This window comes from Camelus dromedarius, chromosome 12 (genome assembly GCF_036321535.1).
Source record: "Camelus dromedarius isolate mCamDro1 chromosome 12, mCamDro1.pat, whole genome shotgun sequence".
In the NCBI taxonomy this organism is placed as follows: Eukaryota; Metazoa; Chordata; class Mammalia; order Artiodactyla; family Camelidae; genus Camelus; species Camelus dromedarius.
In genome coordinates, this window is record NC_087447.1 from 23837485 (window position 1) to 23857438 (window position 19954).

The 19954-nt window shown below is 48.6% G+C and overlaps 1 protein-coding gene across 4 annotated transcripts in view; it reads left to right on the forward strand.

Annotated features, from left to right (window-relative positions):
* The window catches only part of ELF5 (E74 like ETS transcription factor 5), a 39152-nt gene extending 20689 nt beyond the window's left edge, over positions 1–18463 (forward strand). For all 4 annotated transcript variants that reach the window (XM_011000576.3, XM_031459813.2, XM_011000577.3 and 1 more), the window contains exons 3-7: positions 5617–5850; positions 8984–9034; positions 15375–15443; positions 16406–16601; positions 17063–18463. In XM_011000576.3, the coding sequence (XP_010998878.3) occupies positions 5617–5850; positions 8984–9034; positions 15375–15443; positions 16406–16601; positions 17063–17159 (647 nt within the window). In that variant the 3' untranslated portion in view covers positions 17160–18463. The remainder of the gene's footprint in view (positions 1–5616; positions 5851–8983; positions 9035–15374; positions 15444–16405; positions 16602–17062) is intronic.
* The last annotated feature ends 1491 nt before the right edge of the window (positions 18464–19954 follow it).

Here is a 19954-nt window from a genome sequence, read left to right on the forward strand (position 1 = left end):
GAAGACATCGGATGTCTGTAACAAACAATGGGGATATAACAAAGTAGAGGATTCATGGACCCACTCTCTGGCATTTCTACTGAAGAAGCACAGGCATTACCATTTGGCTTCAGTTACCCCTGGCCCCCTCTGTCCACTCTGGGAATTTAACCCCAGGCTCTCCACCCCCCATGTCAGAAACATGGGTCTGGTGTGTGTCCTGGTCATCAGGCATTTTACAAAGTCACACAGACTCACTTGTGTCCCCATATTTTGAACAGCATTGGCCATGTAACTCGTGCTGGCAATTCACGAACAAATTAGCTTGGTTTGTAATATAATTTCCTTATTTTTCATAAAGAAAATAAATCCAAATTTCTGGAAAGAAACAAAGCTGCTGCTGAACTACACAAACACAAACACACACACACACACACACACACACACAGAGAACATATTAGAAGTATCTGAGGAAATGGAATTAAACTAGTGGTACAGGTAGCCCCAATATTAACAAGTATAAATGGGTGGTATTTAATGAGCACTTACTGTATGCCTGCCCCTGTTTTAAGAATTTTCCATATTTTGATTCACTTAATCCTCTTAACGGCAGGATGAGTTAAGTCCTATTATCCCCATTTTGCCAATTAGTCCCAAGGAGGCAGGACCACTAAGTGTGAGGCCACATATGCTTTCAACTTTTAGGGGGAATCCAAACAACGGGAGCCCCGGTTTTAAGTTCTAGAACAGTGATTTTCAAGGAGACTTCTGGAGCTAAGGAGGGGAAACCATTTAGTACCTTCCCCTTAACTCCCAGCAAAGCAGCATGGCTTTTTACGGTGATAAGTTTCAATGTATAGAAAATACATTTCAATTTTTAAAAAATTCAAAGTCTTAGCATGATCACTGTAAACAATGGTCTTGATGGAGACAAGTGTCCAGAAGCATGTGAAGTTCTCCATCACAAAGTGACTGCCAGACGAGAGCCAGCCTGTAGGAGTTTTGACTGGCCCTCAGAGTGGCCCTTAAAAATTAAATTAAGTCGGCATTTAAAAATTACGAGATTTCACATAACAATCTGAGCTTGACAACACAGGGCCCACCTTCCCACATGGCAACAGTCAACTGAGCTGCAACTGTCTACTTAGCATGAACTTGCCAATCCCACTGTCCCCATTAGGGGCCACTTCCATCATGGACATCACCTGCTGACCCTGTGAGCATTTGAGTGCACCAGCCCAGCTCTTAAAAGCCTAAGCCCTTTCTCTGAATTTAAATGCACCCCAGGTTATAGCATCACTATATTCCCCCCCCACCAGAAAACTCTCTTTAGCCCCTCAATTCTTCTTCCCAATGCAGCTATCCCTTAAACAAGTGTCCTGACCTACTTCCCACTTCAAAGGAGCTGGCCAAGCCTGCTTTGTAACTGTGACCTGTGGACATTCGGATTAAAGTCTACCAGGCACAGAGTGTCTGTCATCCACCCCCAACTGGTAAACGTAGGCAGAAGGGCCTCATAGCTCGGCTTCTCCAAAAAGTTTACATTCTTTTTTGAATAGGAGACATATGGAGGAAACCACTTTACATTTCCAGACAATATAACCTGTTAAAGATGATATATTCTATGGGCATATCACCCTGTCTTTTATTTTCCCTGAGTTCATCTCTACTAAGTAGCAAAAAAATCTTTCAAGTCATTCACTGGAATCGCAAACATGGTCATCATCAGTCTCTCTATCCTTTTTCTGATCTTTCAAACCTAGATTTTATACACATATACACATACACATCACGCACATATGTGTATATATGTAATATATGTATAATACATATGTATATATGTAATATATGTATAATATATACATATATATGTAATATATAATACTATATATTTATTTTATATGTAAATATATAGTATGTATACAAATAATATATATATATATGTCTTTAGCCAAATCTTTTTATTCTTCCAAATATGTGTCCAACTTGGTCCTCATCAACCAAGAAGAGGGAGGCAAATATGAAGCAAATTCCCACATGCAAAGATGGAGGAGTGGGCGTGGGGCCTAACTCCCTTACTGACCAGCCTGTGGCCTGAGGAGAGTCAGTAACCTCCCAGAAGCTCAGTTCCCTCCCTGTGAAGTGGAGGTAACAGCCGCAGGTCCCCTGGCCGGCGGTCAGTACGCCCACTGCGCACCCACAGGGGGCTCCTCGCTGGCCCAGCCCACAGGGGGCGCTCAAGGTCTGGGGCGGGAGGGAGGCCTTGAGGAGGGCCTTCTGAGAGGGACCCCTGGGGGGCGGGGCTGTGCAGGGAAAGTATGCCACCCTGAGAGGGGCTGAGAGCTGTCGTTTGAGGACGAGCAGGGGTTAGGAGAAGGCAGGTGGGGACCTCGGCGAGGTGACCGGAAGTGCCTGCGGAAAGACCCAGAGCAGGAAGCAGTGCTGAGGGCGGCTGCGGGGTGGGGTGGGGTGGGGTGGGGTGAGGAGGAGGAGGAGGAAGCAGGCCTTCCTCACCCCTGGGAGGATAGGGCCGCGGAAACACACGACGAGCAAAAAGCACCTGCGATGTTGGCACTCTGCCCTCCATGTGGCTGAGAGCAGCCAGGGGGACTCTCCGCTCGGGGGACTGTGGGCAGGACTTTCCCGGCGGGAGCCCGCCATGCTGGGCTCTGGCCCTGGCCTCCCTCCACGGCCAGCCGGGAGCCGCGCACAAAGCCTGCTCTGTGAGGGAGCTTGAGAGGAAGGAGCCCAGGGGAAGGCAGCTGCGCCAGCGACACCTCCCTAGTCGGCGCCCCCCCGCCCCACAGACAAACACACACCTCTCCGAACCCTTTAGGCCCCATCAGTCTCCAGAAACAACATGGCCAACTCCCAGTGCCAAAGAAAATAACGAGGCGGGAGGCGCCGGCGACTCGGGAACCCTTTCCGTGAAAAGCACAGCGCGTCCTCCAAGGGCAGCACCCCGGTAGCCATCTCCGGGGGCGCTCAGCTCAGGAGCAAAGGCGGGAAAATCCCAAGACTCATAAACATCTCTCCTCAGAATCCCAGAAAAGTGGAAGGCCCCTGGGTTTACTGGCGCCGCCACCCTGCAGGTGAAAGTCAGGGCCAGACAGGAAAGGGCCGCGGGTTTCCCCATGAAACCGTGGCGCCCCCACGTGGGCCGGCGGGAGCCCTCTCCTCACCCCGCAGGCCGAGGCCACATTAGCTGCCACCCTCCGGCCAGACAGCCACTCTTTGACCCATACACATACAGAATTCTGATTAAAAACTTAAATTTAAACAAACCTGAGACAGGCTGAGACCTGGGACCCTTTACTGGAGCGCTCGCACCTACACAAATGTCTCCTCCAATGACAAAACAGTACGGACTAAAAATAAGTGTACGCGTGCGCAGTTGCGGCAAATTGGGAACAATAAGATACAAAAAAGCCAAACCCCACTGCCACTTCTGAGGTACTGGGAGCAAAAAGCAAGGTACTGCACATGATCCCTGCACAGGGCACCACCAAGGGGATGGGCGGACCACCTAAGCCACCCCTCCTGGCCAACCCACTAATCTGCCCCGACCCTCACCCCATTTAAGAGACCAGCTTGCCCGTCCCCCCAGTTCGGGGAGCCGGAAAGGGCACCTGTTATTCATTCTCCCTCCATTGCGTTTGGCGCTCGAGGAGTCCAAAGACCTGAGTCTGTAACAAACCTAGTGTTAAAATTTGACTGCGCCTCGATCTACTCCATGATGGGAGGTGAGATTTCTGGAAGGGCTCTGAGTTTTAGGGAGAGCCTCAGCTTCCTGCTGTTACCTATCTGGGAGGATTTAAAGAACTAGAGCTAATTTAAAGAACTAGATAAGGGCACGCACATAGCAGCCTGGCTGACACGCGACGGGTGCTAAAGGAGCAGACATCTGACAGGTCAGAGAAGCCATCAACTGCCTGGGATTAGAAGTGTCCGAGCTCCTTTGGGGACAGTAGCAGCAAATGCAGCCTTTAAAGGGAGAATCGAAACAACCTAACTGCCATTTGCTGTGGGGTTTAATTCGTGAGGCTTTCTGTCGTCCACACAGCCTGAGCCAGTCCCCTCTGCCTGACTCTGCTCTCTGCCTTTCTCCTTCTCCTTCTCTGTATCTTCCTCTGCTTCTCCCTCCACATTTCATCTCTTCTCTGTGCTGACGCTTTGAGGACCAATATGAGGGATGGGAAGAGTGATGGCTTTCAAGTTAAGACTGAGGTTCACATCCCAGCTCTACCCCACACTGGCTGTGGGGTCTTGGGCAAGTCTTCCATGACCCTGTTTCCTCATTTTTTTTTCTTTTTTCTTTTCTCTCTTTTTGTTAAACTGAAGTACAGTCAGTTTCCTCATCTTTGACCTCCTGGGGAACCAGAACCAAACCTCTTGTTCACTGTGAATCCTTAGCATACAATTTGCTGCTTCACACATAGTAGGTGTTCAATAATAATAGCATTAAAAATCTGTTTTAAGAACTTTTACATGTATTAACTCATTTAATCCACAGAACAACCCCATGATGTAGGTGCTATCGTTACCCCCATTTTACTGATGAAGAAACTGAGGCTTTTTGATTGAATGAATGGGGTACCATGGCAATGGCAGGAATTATTTCTGTCAAAATTCTTGACCAAGTACCTGATACCTCACCCCTTCCGTATCATGTCTGCCACACTTTCAGTTTCTCCTGGCATTGAGACAGGCTGTTGAGCACCCAATCTCAGCCCTGGGCCATCCACTGCCCAGCCTCCCAGACAGGATGGTGCCCACCTCTGTCAGGGAGTGGAGGGGGCTCCTCTGAAAGAGTAAAGGGGATCTGGCCTCAGGATAGAAAATCCTCAAAACATCACCAAAAACACAAGAACAACAGTGCAACTAACTCTTCCACCTCCCTCTCCTCTGGAGGAAACTGCTATGGTGATCCAATGTCAGCCAGACACTTGAGCAACGTCTCTGCAGCCCGAGGCCCTCAGCACAAGGTGGCCAGAAGCAGCGCACAGACCAGAGCCAGTGTTGGGCAGCTGGCCATAAGAGCAGAGATCAAATCAGCTTCAGATGGTGCCTGGCAACAGTAGGCATTTAATAACTGTTGAATTTATTAATAATTTTCTATGCACTGCATAGTCTATATACATTAACCCCAAAGTCCAGAACAGCCCTGTGAGTGAAGCATATTATCCCTATTTTACAGATGAGGAAACTGAGGCTTAAATGTCTACGGACCTTGCCCAAGTAGAAAGCAGAAGGACCAGGATTTGAACCCAGGCCTCTCAGGCTCCAAAATCTATGCTCTTAAAACCATGTTGTCTGAAACCAAATATCTAAGGGCACTTTTTCTTTCCTTCTCCTCTAGTTCCCTTCTTTCAAGGCACTCCCAAGCCAAGCCATGACTGGGTCTCTTGCCCTGTCATTCCCTCTTTTGCCAGTATGTCCACTGGTCAGATCCAGTCCCCTCTGGTTTTTGCTGCAGGATGGAAGGTGACCAGGGCCCTAGCAGAACACCCCAGGGCTAGAAGCCCTTTCAACCCATTAGACAGAGGATGAGGATGTTAACATAACCAGAACCTTCCTCGGGGGACTTCTAAAGCTCTCCTGGGGGCTGTCATCTCACTTGCCTCTCCCCTGATGCAGCCTGCGACTCCTACTGGACATCCGTCCACCCTGAGTACTGGACAAAGCGCCACGTCTGGGAGTGGCTCCAGTTCTGCTGCGACCAGTACAAGCTGGACGCCAGCTGCATCTCCTTCTGCCACTTCAACATCAGCGGCCTGCAGCTGTGCAGTATGACACAGGAGGAGTTCATCGAGGCGGCCGGCATCTGTGGGGAGTACCTGTACTTCATCCTCCAGAACATTCGCTCTCAAGGTCAGTGTCAGAGGGCAGGGCCTCAAGGGGAGGGGCCCAGGATTGGAACCCAGCGACCTTGCGAAGTCCTTCCCCACCATGTGACTCACTTGGCGAAATTTTATTAACTGCAACTCTCTGTGAACCCATATCCCCTGCTAACCAAACCTCTCCATACCAGAAGCTTTAGAATCAGAGACTGGAGGTAAAATGGAGAGAGTTACAAGGAAGCAAGTTGAGTATATTTTTAAAAAGAAAAGAAAACTAAAACATGTTCAAGGACCACCCAGGAGCAAGACTGCTACAACAAAATATTATGATTATAACAATGGTAACCATAAAGGGTGGACAAAAAGAGACTTCTGCTTGACCTTTCATTAAGCAGAAGAAAATTAACCTGATAGACCCTGTCCCTTCCCTATTTCCAGAGCTGTCCAACTAATTGCCATTTCCTTTTTTTTCATCGAAGTATAGTCGATTTACAATGTTGTGTTAGTCTCTGGTGTACCAAACAGAAACAAGACTCCCAGACACAAAAAACAAACTTATGGTTGCTCTTTCCTTTCATCACATTCCTAATGGTCAAGGATCAAATGGCCACGAGGTGGCGCCAGTAGCATTCAACACACCCTGCAAGAGTGGAATGTTGATGGACAGGTTCTTAAAATTCAGATAAAGGACCTGAGGTCCCGAGTGGTTAAGTGACTTCTCCAAGGTCACATGGCAAACAGGGCTGATTCACTGAAAGTTGGTACACAGCAGGGCCTGTGAGATCAGAAAGACCTTCGTTCCAACCCTGGCTCTAACACTCTTGAGCCATAGGACCTCTGGCAAGTGGCTTAACCTCTCTGAACCTCCATTGTCTCCACTCTGTGATGGAGTGATGACACACTTCCATGGGCTCCTTGACAGGATTCAGTGAAACGTTACCTGACACAGCCGATAAGGACACAAGTGCAGTGAATGGCAACTATTTTTGTCATCATGAATACAACCAAGAGGCAGAAATTGTTTTAATAAATAAATAATGGGACACATCTCAGCTCAATTTTAAGAAAGACCTTTCTAAAAGTTAGCATTTTTTAAAATGGCTGCTTCAGAAGATACCTCTGGAAGGAAGTTCCCCGTTGCTGGAGATAATCAAGCCATCTTATGGCCCCCTGCTTGATGGGGATGCTGTGGCAGGGATTCCTATTTGAGCAGAAACCCACAGAGGACCTTCAGCTCTAGGAGTCTTTGTCCTCCCCTTGATCTCCCCATCAAGGCAGGAAAGCTAAGGATGGGGACCCCTGGGCACTGCTTAGCTTCTGCCCTGGGAGCCATGGCTCACTGGGGGTGAGAAAAGGACAAACAGACCTGCTGTTCATTGTTGTCCAGTCTCTGCTTCATTATCACCAATGACAGTGACCTGCAAGGAGTTGAGAGCAGCAGCCTGCACTGAGAGTGGACTTTCCCTGAAAGGAGGCAAGTCTGAGCAAATCACAGTGGCTCAGGGAGGAGACTGGGGGCTCCATGCGGAACCCTCCTAAGGGAAGAGCCCTGCACAAGAATCCCAGGGCCATGAAAACGGAGCATTCCGTCCTGGGAGAGGACGCAGCTTGGCACCACCAGCCACGGCCAAGCATCAAGTCAGTCACGTTTGTCTCCAGGCCCCAGCATCTCCTGTGCTGGGATCTCCCACCTCGGGCACCTCCCTCCCTGGCAGTGGTTACATCAAAAATACCTGTCCCTGGTCTCATTGCCTCAGGGTCTGTGCAGAACAAATAAGCTAAAAACCCAACGTGTTTTTTTTAACAGGCCATAAGTTGCCTCTGCTCATTCTAAGGAATCCCTGGCGTCACAAGGGTGGAGTGTCAGGCACTCTTTGGGCCAGGGCATTAGCATATTGAGCAGGAAGACTGTCTACCCCATCAACCTCCTTCGTCCTCAGATTCTCCATCATGTTCCTCAAGCGGCTATGGGTATTGTGTTTCGAGTACATGTGTTGTGACCAGTTTCCAGGGTCCCCATTTGCCCACCTGTTATCTGGTCTTTCATTTTCAAAAATGTCCCTGTTTGGATAAGAAATTATATGTTAAACTGGTTATTACCTAGCTGAGGCCTTATATTATCCCATAGGTTGGGGCTCTGGCAGAAAAGGACACATAACAAGGGCGAGGAGTGAAAGGGGGACTCTAGGGCCCAGTGTGCTCCTGGCTCAGAAAACATTTCAGTAGGATTTAAGGGTGCAGAAATATGGGGACCCTGGTCACTGGAAGGCAAGGTCAGACAGAGGGGTGAGGGCAGAGGTGGCTCCCCCAGCGCAGGAGAGGAACGGTCCCTGGTTAGCCCCTGCCCTGTTCCCGGGGAAGAGTGAACTGAGGGGCGTGGCTGAGCAGAACCAATCAGAAAATGGCCCTAGGAACCAACAGTCACAAATATGCCCTGTCCCCGTCTTCTCAGTGAATAGAAACTGGCCCTCACATTGGACACCAAATTAGAAGAGATGTCCTTTGCCCTGTGCTGCTACATGAAAACATCAACTGGAACTCCTGACCTCCCCACAAACCCACCCTTCTCTTCAGAGGAGACAACCAAGGCCCCCCATCCCAAGACAGGCTCCCAAATCCTCTTTAAATCCTCATATCAGGGTACTGCACTTCTTGTGGACCCCTGTGTCCATTTTCCTCTTTGACCAGCACATAACAGGCGTTCGAATCCGGATTAGAGGCCATGTTCCAGAACATAGACTCTGAGAGCCAAAGGGGAGGACAGTGGTGGTTTTGTCACATGCTGCCAGTGAGGAACACGAGCCCAGAGACTCGGTGACTGGGCAAGTCTGCAGAGGGGGCAGGGGCTCAGCCCAGCTCAGAGCCCAGGCCTCCTGATCCCAAGCCAGGATTCCCAGTGCCCACTCAGAAAACCCTAGAAGCTGCTGGGATGCCTGGCCCAGGCTGTCTCCAGGTCGCCCCTGAGGAAACAAGGAGACTGTACCTCTCAAGGGTGGCTTCAGGGTGGCCCTATAAAGGCCAGATGGTCTCCAAAGGTTCCCTCTGAAGTGAAACTGCCCTGCAGAGGGACAGTGGCTCCCCTTCTCCCAACACCTCCCCTGCTGGCCTGGCCAGGGAAACCAGGATTATACGGCATGATTTGTGGATTCCTTTCTCTTTTCCAGGTTACTCCTTTTTCAATGACGCTGAAGAGACCAAGGCCGCCATCAGAGACTGTAAGTAACCAAGTTCAAGCTGCCCGAGGCTGTGTCAAGGCTGTTGTTGGGCACGTGAGCTTGATGGTTGTCTAGGACCACGCTGAAAGGGTGATGACCTGAAACAATGACAGGCTAAGAGAAGACAGCGGGAGATACGTGGTGGACAGAGTACAGGGCTGGGGTCTCTGCTTCCTTATCCTTCCCCAGGCTCAGCTTCCTTGTCTCTAAAACCCGTCGCTGGGTTGTGGTGAGCTCAGGTCATAGTACATACGAAGTGCCTGGCTTATGCCAGCAGCACAGGTGCTCCAAAAACTGGTACCTGTTAGAAATAATAATCATAATTAGCAACCATTAGAGCCTTATGGTTGATAATGCCTATGAAGATGAGCTCACTAAGCAGATCACCTTAATAATTACAAGGTGATGGAGGATCTCAGATGGCCTTGTTGATTCTGAAAATTAACCCTCATGATTTCACTTCTGCAGATGGAGAAAGTTTAGGAAAGGGAGCTTTGGAGCTTTCATTTTTTAAAGATGATGATGATGATCGTGATGATTGCTTAGTTTCTGAGCCCCACAAAAGGCCCTGGTCCAGGGTGGGAGGAGCTGTGGGTCCTGGACAGACCCCTTTCCTCCACAGACTGCAGCTCATACATCCGCAAAGATACGGCAGGACACGGTGGTTCTCCAGCTGAGGGGCAGACACAGAGGAAGGGTTTTTTATGATTTTTATTTTTCTCTCCTTAAAGTCCCAAATAATCAACCAAGGATTTAGGCTATTGCTTTAATGATGAGTTTTTTATTCAGAGTTAATGCAGGAATAGCTGAGTCTATGAACCACATGCAGTGGGCTTAAGGAGGCACACCCTGCCTCACAGATCCCAGTGGCCCTGTTGAGAGCAGCTCTGTATTTCTCAAGGTTCCCTGCATTTGGGCCCAACGATCATGTAGTGTCTCCTCCTTGCAGAGAGCAAAGTGCCCACCTGGCTTCCTGGCTCTCATGGATTTTCATCCATCTGTAACAGGCTGGGGGTTGGGCAGTGAACCCCAGCTTTCACCCTCCAGCCCAATCCCGGCAGAGCCCCTGGAAGAAAGGAGCCCACTGAGGCCCAGGGCCACTATTGAGTCTGTGTCTGAAGGCCTGGGCCCAGGGAAGGCGCTTGCCGCACTCTGGGAGCTTCGGCCGACCAGCCCGCTCTCAGGGCTCAGGGGCTCGACCCACCTATGTCTTTTTGCCAGCCTGCCATCCTCACAGCCGAGGAAGATGATGAGCTAGAAAGAGCTAGTGTGTCCCACACCAGGAGAAGGTTCTACCTGAATCCATAACCAGTCCCAGTTAGAGTCAGTGCTGCTGTAATAATAGCAACAATGACAATAGCAGCCAGTATTTGCTGAGTGCTTACAGCGAACTAGGCCCTAAGCTAGACACCTTCTAGACATCGTTTCAAGGAATCTCTCCAGTAACTCTGTAAGACAAGTACTAGAACCATAGCCTTTTCCGCAGGGTAGGCGCCAAAGCTTAGAGGCTAAAGCTGACAAGGTTAGCAGGTGACAGATGACCTGGATGTGCCTAAATCTGAAGCCCATAACCCTTTTTCCCCTCATCTACTTCTTTCTTTTCCTTTCCATTCATTCATTCCTTTGACCAGCCTTTATTCAATGCCTACTATGTGCCGGGCTGAGAGCTAGGTACTGTGGCTCCAGTGATGAGCATAACCAAGGTCTTGCCCTCATGGAGCAAGGGAGGCAGAGAGACATTAAACAAATTACCCCAGTAATGAATATGTAATTGCTGATTATGATGATATTACAGAGGAAAATGGCAGGACACCTTGTGTGTGATGGAAGAAAGATCGCATTTAAATTAGGGACCAGGGAAGCCCTAGAGGAAGAGATATTTCAGTTAGGCCAAAAGGATGAGCAGAAGCTAGCCAGGAAAAGAGGAAAGAAACAATTAAGGAGAATGGATGGTTTGTGCAAAGGCCCTGTGCCAGGAACAGCTTCAAGCAATGTTCCCATCCATCTTCAGTAAAGATTAATAGCTCTTGTTACCATTTGTGAAGCACTTACTATGTGCCCAGCGCAGTGCCGGGCTGAGTATTCTACGTACATTAACTCATTTAATCCTCATCAAAACTTCACTAGGTAGTAATGTTATCCCTATTCACCTCTGAGGAAACTGGAGGCGCTGAAACTTCTAAATTACAAGTAAATGTAGCACAGAGATTCCCACTCGTTTTCTCCAAGTCCATGCTCTTATACACTGTGCTTTTCACCACATGCCCACAGGGGCACGCAGTCTTGCACACGCACATGCACACACATTGACAAACCCTTCTGTTCACTCTGCTGTCCACTCAGTTGAAACCCAAGATTCAAGACTCCTCTGGGTCTGAGCCCAGCTCCATGAGGACTCAGAGAACAGGATGATTTTCAACTTCATACCTGCTGAAGAGGCTCAGGCCCAACAAGTTAGGAAACCGTCAGAACTGGCCCAAGTGACACACCCAGCCCCGCTCCACTTGGTCTCCCCTTTCCACCCATCGTCTCCATCTCTGCGGCAGAAACACCCGTGAACGAGCCGCCTCCTGCTCCTGGCCCGGGGCGCAGGCCCTCTGGCTGGACCAGTAGTGTTATGGAGACGTGCACATGGTGAGCTTGTGTTAGAAACTCCAGCATCTGTCCCACCTTCTGGAGGACAGCTGACCACGTTCCCAATCAACGACTGAGAATGTATCCTTCAGCCACATTTTAACGGTCTCTAGTTTCAAGGCAACCAAACTCCTGCAAATCCCATCAACAGCAGAGAGCTTGGGCCATGTCCAAACTGCAGGGACACATTCCAGGTGAAGACAGCTGTAAGACACGGTGAGCTGCCCCCCAGAACAGCATGGGCCTCTGCAGAGAAGTTTAGGGTGTTCGCAGTGCTGCTGCTGCTGCCTCTGGCTGATCTTGGGCAGGTTTGGATTCGGGAACCTGCCTCAAGGTGGGCACACACTGATGATGCCTTCAGCCCCTCTGCCCCCACTGTCACCCCCGCTGCCACTCTCACTACCACCATCTGCCAAGCAAGGCCTCCAATCTAGCCGAGCCACCACTACCTTCAAAGCCACCACTGAGCACTGGGAACAGATGGAACAGGATTATTTATCTCAGGCAAGACCCACGAGGAGAAACGCCCACCTTGCCCATAACCCTGCCTCATGCTGACCTATCCTGTGTTCATCCTGTCAAGCCAAGTATCTTCCATCCAAAGCACAGGAGGGGAAATCATAAAAATTAAAAGGGTGACTTTTTTCCTCCCACTTCTCGCCATTTTGGCATTTCAGGGAAAGCTCGTTGTCTAGTCACTGGTTAATAATTCACCTTTATCTTTACCACGCCATTTGTTTTCTCTCTTCTTACAAGATTAAATTAAAACAATAGAGAAGCCTGCTCTGCAGGTGACACTGCGTAGTGTGGCATCAGATCAGACGGGAGGGCCGGACTCTTTCTCAGTCCTGATCAACCGGCCGTCAGCCCTGCTCACCTGCTGTCACCCCACTCCACCTGGCGGCAGCCCCAGTGTCAGCTGATCTCACCTGGGTATTCATTCATGCTTTGGCCTGTGCACATGAGCCTGTTTTTCCACATCGACACGGTTCCCGACTGTAACATAGGACAGGGCCGAGAAGAGGCCTGAGGGACGCCACAAGCTGAAGTCACACATTCCTGTCGTTGTTCGTTCCTGTGAACGATGCACTGTCATTCTCAGAGCTGAGGGCTCTGGCGTTGAAATGTTTGCCCCGGATCTCGGCTCCGCCACTGGGCAGACACATGACCTGGATCGTGCTCCCAAAACATAGGCAGGGCTCGCTCCTTCCTGCTCAGGTGTCTCCTTGTCCGAGAGCTTTCTCTGTTGGCTTTTATTACGATTGCAGCTTCACTCGTCCCCTTGCCCCTCACCTCTGTCTGCTCACCTGCTGTAATCTTCTCCACAGATTCATCACCACCTGAAGTAGCCCATGCATGTCCATCAGATTTTCCTACCCACTTGGGTGTGAGCCCCTTGAGAGAAGAGACAGACTTATCCCGTGCTGTACCCCCAGGGCCTGCTACAGAGGGCACACTGCGGCTCAAAACTCGTGAGCCAGTGAGTCAGTGGCCTACAGTGAGATACCTAGCCGCTTCCACACCCCTGTTTTCTTATATGTAAAATGGAGACGGTAAGAAACATACATCATAAGAAGGGGTGAGACCAAGTGAGCTCTTGGCAGTAGCAAATGCTCCACAAACTTGAATAATCATTAAGTGTCTATTGAACACCTGCTATGAAACACATGATGAAGTGGTAGTTGTGAACATCCACTTTGGAACAGAACTAATCTGGGTTCAAGTCCTGGCTCTACCACTCTGGATAAAATTCCTAAACTATCTGGACTTCAGTTTCCTCCTCAATAAATGGGAATAGTGATAATGCTGCACAGGGTCATGGCAGGGTTAAATGAGATACTGAATATGAAGTCCTTAACACACACTTGGCATGTAGGAAGTGCTCCATTAATATCAGCTGTTAGTACAGGCAAACAAGAGATGAGATCAACCTTTACGGTGCAGTGGGACCAGTGCTGGGATACTGAGGAACACACGGGTGCTGTGGGACAGAGAAGGGGGGTCTAACCCAGAGGGAAGTTCAGAGAAGACTTCCTGAAGAGGTCTTGTGAGAATAGAGTCAGCTGGGTAGAAGTAGGGTACAGGAACCTGTGCAAAGGCCCTGAGGCAGGAGAAAGTCAAGCCCCATTGGAACTATCTGACCCAAGAAGAGGGAAGAAGCTGGGCAGTATCAAGAGATAAGCCTGGAGAATGGGCTGGAGGTCCATTTGTGAAAGGCCAGCCTAACATGGCAGCCTTTGCCCTGGAGACCAAGGGGAACCACTGCAGGATGTTACACCAGGGAGTGACACAACCCACTGGCAGTGAGACAGGTCGCCCTGGGCAGCAGCGTGGTGCACGGGGTACCATTCCTTCCCTGGACAACATACTTGCTCTGTCTTTCAGTGGTTACAGCATAGTGTACCTGCCAGGCGGTGCAGCAGGAATGGCAAATACAGTGCAGTCCAGTGTGACAGCTGCTCCCCAACGCCTCCTGAGCACCTACTATATGCCAAGCACTGTGCTAGGTGCTGAGGGGGTGGGGTACACGTGGAAACACAGATCCCTGCCCTCTAGTGGGGAAAATCAGCCAGTGAACAAAATAAATACATTCCACAGTATGTCCCATGGGGATAGATCTGACGGCAAAAAATAAAAGTAGGTCATGGAGTGTCGCGTAGGGTAAGTATATGCAATTCCATCTCAGTGAGGGAAGGCCTCCCTGAGAAGGTGACTTTGAGCAAAGATGCAGATGAGGGCCTGAGCCCATGGACTCAGCACAAAGGGAGCAAATGCCCCTGAGGCCGATGTGCTTTCGAGTTTCAGAAAGAGCCAGGAGGTCCGTGTGGCTGGAGCGGAGTGAGCAAGGGGGCATGGCGGGGTGGGGGGCAGCGGGGCGAGGGTGCCATCCGGTGTCACCTGTTATTTCTTAATCATATACCACCAGGTGTCTCAGACTGTTGCTTACAGTGTGAGTTCTACTTTAACTCAGTATTGAGTTAATGCCTTGCTATTCATAAGCTCTACCCTCTTCGCTTTTACTCGTGTCCCTGCCAGTCTGTTCTCCACACGCTAGCCAGAAGGCTCTTCTTAAAATGTGGATCTTGTCCAACTCCAGAGTTTTGGCTTTCCTCTGTGAATAACACCCCACATCCCTACCACGTGCCCGCGTGGCCTGCCGGCAGCCCACTACCCTGGCGGCATCATCCCCTACCAGCCTCCCCGGGCACACCGTGTGCCGCCGCAGCCGCGCTCACTCCATGCTTGGCTTTGCACGCGCCGCTCCTTCCCGCTGGAGTGCTCTTCCACCTCCTCACGTCAGTGTGTCTCCCCTCCGGGAGGCCCTCCCTGGCCACCCCAGCTACAGCAGGTCTTCCTCTGCCTTCATCCTCTATCCAGTGCCTTTCTTCCTTCATCACGCTTACAGCAATGGCGATTTGGGTTTCACTTGTGTTTTCGTGGCCCAGTAGTCCTCAACCTGCACGTGAGCCGGGACCAAGTCGGTCTTGTTCGCTTTCTATCTCCAGCTCAGAGCCCGGAACCAGGCACACAGCAGGTCCCCAGTGTTGGATACAAACACCCCTTAAACCCCCTGATTACCCCCGAAGCACGCGGCATGCTGTCCTCCACCACAAAGATGCAGTGAGCAGCTGCTCACTTAGGTACCAGTTAAGGTCAGAGCGTGGCCCTACATCTCTCCCTACAAGGATAAATCGTTCTGTTGCAGATGCTGATTCCAGCTGCTTGAAAACAAGTGGCATCAAAAGTCAAGACTGTCACAACCATAGTCGAACAAGTAAGTGTAGAGATGCGATTTCTCATTGCTGATTTCTTAAAACCACTTTTGAGACAAAGTAATCTACTTTAATAAGCTTTGAAACTCAGTGTTTGAGTGGGATGAGTTATTTCCCAAAGAACATAGAGAAATTGACGATGACTTTTATAAGGTTATCAAAATCCAGTTTCTTTTTGCTTGGAAATAGTATTATGAGGGTTAAAGAAATTGTCTAAGCCTGCTGAGTTTTTGAATAAGGGTTTATCTCTCCTGGTCTGCCGTGGGTCCATCTCACTGACATACTTAAAGAAACCCCATGAGCTGGCAATTCTTTTAGCTTTCCCAGCACTGAAACCCATATACCCAGTGCAGAGGCAAGCCTGCTGGGCTTGGTCCTAACCACCTAATATGTATTAAATCATAATCCTCTAACCTGTGCTATGAGGTAAGTACTCTTATGAACCCATTTTAGAGATAACTAGAGAGATTGGTTACAGAACTAGAAAAGGCGGACTCAGGACCCAAAGCCAGGCAGTCAGAATCCAGAGCCAGTCTTCACTATGATCTAATAGAACAAGAGAAATACCGGCTTTTCATGAAAAACATAATTGTAGGGTTGGCTATAGCCAGACAGTTGTGGCTGAGGGATCTCCATACAAGCATACAGCCTGTCACAGAGAAGAATGAAAAGATCGTTTGACCGTCATTCCATTAATTCTGTAAGACTTAGTTGTTCCACTGAGCAGGGAAGGTCTGGGAGCCACGCGGTGTTGCTGGTCGATGTAAATGTGGTGTCTCTGCGGGTTTTTTTCTAGAAGACTTTTCACAGCTCCGTGAGTTTCCAAGTGGAGCGCTCGGTCCTAACTGGGAAATGACTCCAGGAAGCAGCAGTTCTCAGGGGTTAATGAGAAGCTGCACAACTCATCTCTTAAAAAAGAAATTTTTTTTTTAATTCTTTAACTGACTTTTTTCCTTCTCAAAAGGCCTCCAAAGTTCTCATCTATGGGAATTTGTGCGAGACCTGCTTCTATCTCCTGAGGAAAACTGCGGCATTCTGGAATGGGAAGACAGGGAACAAGGTATTTTTCGGGTGGTTAAATCAGAAGCCCTGGCAAAGATGTGGGGACAAAGGAAGAAAAATGACAGGATGACATACGAGAAGTTGAGCAGAGCTCTGAGGTAAGTGAACGGCGGGAAATGCCGGGAACCTTCAGGCAGAGTTCTGTAAAACAGCCAGCTGGAGAAAATTCAACTGTTTTCGCAGCTTTTCACTTGATAATCAAAAGGTTAGGAGCCAACACTTTGGTTCCTAGTTACAGGTGGGATTAGGGTTTGTAAATTGACATGCTGTCCTTTTCATGCTCAGCAGTGTTCCCTGGGGATCATTCAGAAGCCAGGCCACCACACGCGCGCGCGCACACACACACACACACACACACACGTTTTGAACTGAATGTGGTGAGGTTCAGTCTTCAAGACGTCTGGGAAAGGTTTAAGTGTAAGTTGATAAGAGGGTGTGAAAATACCAGGGTAACCAGAGCCCGCCTCGTCACCGGAGAGGAATGAGGAGCGTGTTTGTGTTCTGTTGTTTTCCTGGGGTGTGAACCTCCCCCACATCTCTCTTCTGCTGCCTTTCACAGGTACTACTATAAAACGGGAATTTTGGAACGGGTCGACCGAAGATTAGTGTACAAATTTGGAAAAAATGCCCACGGGTGGCAAGACGACAAGCTATGATCTGCTCCATCAGCAAGCTCATTTTATGGATTTCTGTCTTCTAAAACAATCAGATTGCAACAGACACTTGAAAGTCTTTGTCTTTTTTTTAAACCTGTAAACGTGTTGATAAAATTTCTCCACATCTCAGCTTACACTTGGATTCAGAGTTGTTGTGGTCTACTTGTGGATGATGGCAACAACCCTTAAGAAATTCTTTTTTTTGGTTTTCACCCAAGGGGAGGGGGGATGACCTTTGATGGTACCTAGATCAGACATTACTTCCCGAATCAAGAGTTGCAGAACCACAGGAGCCAGTGCCATTGGCGCTGCTCAGAGACAAAGGATCCGATTCTGCCCTGAGAGACTCCTCCAGTGCTCCCATTCCAAAGGCTCCAAAGTTTTCACATACTTACTGTGGCAGCTCACAAAGAAAGAAAAAAAAGTAATTAGTTTGTAGTCAATATAGTAGGAGGGGGTGCAATGTGGGAAAGACAAACATACTGTAGATTTTAAATCGTTAAAGTCAAATTCCATAGAAAAGTTTCTTAATTAGTAAAAGAGCTACACCATCAAGGTGGTACATAATTGGATTTAGCATAAGTTAATAGGAAGTTTCTTAACCAAAACATCTTTTTGGCCTCTCAGCAAAACGCCCATGGCCATCCTTCTGGAGTAACACACTTAAAATCAGGCACGTTCTTAATTCTCGCTGAGTTTATTCCCCCTCTACTCCTACAGGTGGGGGGCATCAGACATGCAAAGAGTTAGTCAAAGATGCTTGCCTCAATGTCCAAATCACAGCTGTTTGTATGATTCAAGTTATCAACACAATAAGCTCGTAATTCATCGATTCTGTCTGTGGCCAAGACGTCAACCCTTTATAGAACCGGGAGTGTCCTGACAGCTCTGTAATGTCCAATTAGATTATGCGTCCCTTTCATTTTGTCATCCTACCTGATGTGTACGCAAGCTCCAAAACACATATTTCCTTAACAAAAAATAGTGGCGCTGAATTTACACCAGTGAATGTTCACGGGTTCAAGTCTGCACTGACGTTTTCTCATCATCACTGGTAGGTGAGCTGTTGGCGCCCTCCAGCTGGGTGGACGGCCCCGGACTTCTGCTTCCCAGAGCAGGAAGCTTCATGTGACAAGGCGCCAAACCACAATGCAGGCTGAGGGCCTCCGTGCTTACAGGTTCCCTTCAAAAGTAACTTGTTGTTAAAAAATGTGAATGACTGTAAAATAATCTATTTTTGGATTCCTGTGTTTTCCAGGTGGATACACTTTGTAAACAATGTGAATAAAATATTTAACACGTTACACTGTCTCTGTATTATTCCAGTCACCGATTCAGCAAAGCATTGACAATTATAGCACCTCTGAAGACCCTTCCGTGTCCTAGCATTTAGGAGATGCAGATTCCTACAGAGCCCCCCAGAGGTGTAAGAAACATCTGGAGTGATGTTGCCCACCACCTTTCCATCGCGAGACAGGGGTCCCCTCACAAGATGGAGCGCATGGTCCAGTGGGGTCTACAGATATGTTTTTGTTTGGTGTACATACACACAATTTTTTTTACTTGTGTTTTCAGCTTTGGTTTTGTTTCTTACTATGGGTTAGTTGCCTCATTTTAAAATCAGGAGATTTACAGACAAATCCAGATTCCAAATTTCTTTTTAAAAATCAGATCTGCACCACGAGGTTCCCTGTGCCTGTGGCGGTCTTTTCCTGGACCCAAGTGGAAGAGCATTTTGTCACCACTTCACGCTGCCTCAGGTGTTGAACTTTGTTCTTACACTCTTGTGGTCCGTTTGGGAGGTTTTGGTTTTTGTGTTTCATACATCCAGAATGTGTTTACATCTTGAATTTGGGGACCCTGTCCTAGAGGGAAGTGGATCAAAGCTCACAGTCCAGTTGAAAGAAGAGACTGTCCAGGAAATTGGACATTAGCTAACGGGAGGGAAGCTGGGAGGGAGCTTTCAGGCAACGAGCTTGCCAGTGAAGAAGCAGAACCCAGAATCTCCAGGGGATGGCAGGGACTGAGGTCCAGCAGGGCAGGCAGTGGTGGATGGTACCAGGGAGTAAGTCACTACCTAAGAGATGCTGCCCCGCCCCAGAGTGGAGCATCCAGCAATTCACAGAACAAAAAAAAAAAAAAAATTAATCCCTCTGCTACTCAAGAAGTTTTCATTTTATAAAACCTTTAAACTAGCATCCTTTTTGTACGAGTTTCCCAGGGCTGCCCAAGACAAATCACCAAATCTGGTGACTTAAAACAATGGAAATTCATCCTCTCACAGTTCTGGAGGCTAAGCCCAAAATTAAGGTATTGGCCAGGCCATGCTCCCTCCACAGGCTCTGGAGAAGGATCCTTTTTTGCCTCCTCCAGCTTCTGGTGGCTCCAGGTGTTTCCTCAACTTGTGGCTGTAAAATTGCAACCTCCGCCTCCATCTTTATATGAACTGCCCGCCTTCTTCCCTTTGGTCTCTTAGAAGCACACTTACCTTTGGGTGTAGAGCCCATATGGGTAATCCAGGATGATCTCATCTGGAGACACCTGCAAAACCCTTTTTTCCGAGTAAGGTCACCTTCACATGTTCCTGAGGATGCAACATGGAAACATGCTTTTGAGGACAGTCATTCAACCCACTATACTCTTTAAAATGTGAGTTTTACTGACACATGTAGCTTCATAATGCAATTCACTAAAGAAAGGAAAATACAAGGACTGTTTAAAATACCACACCTTAAGCAAACAATAGCAAAGCAAAACAACAGACAATACTAAATTCCCTTATCAAACAGTCAAAC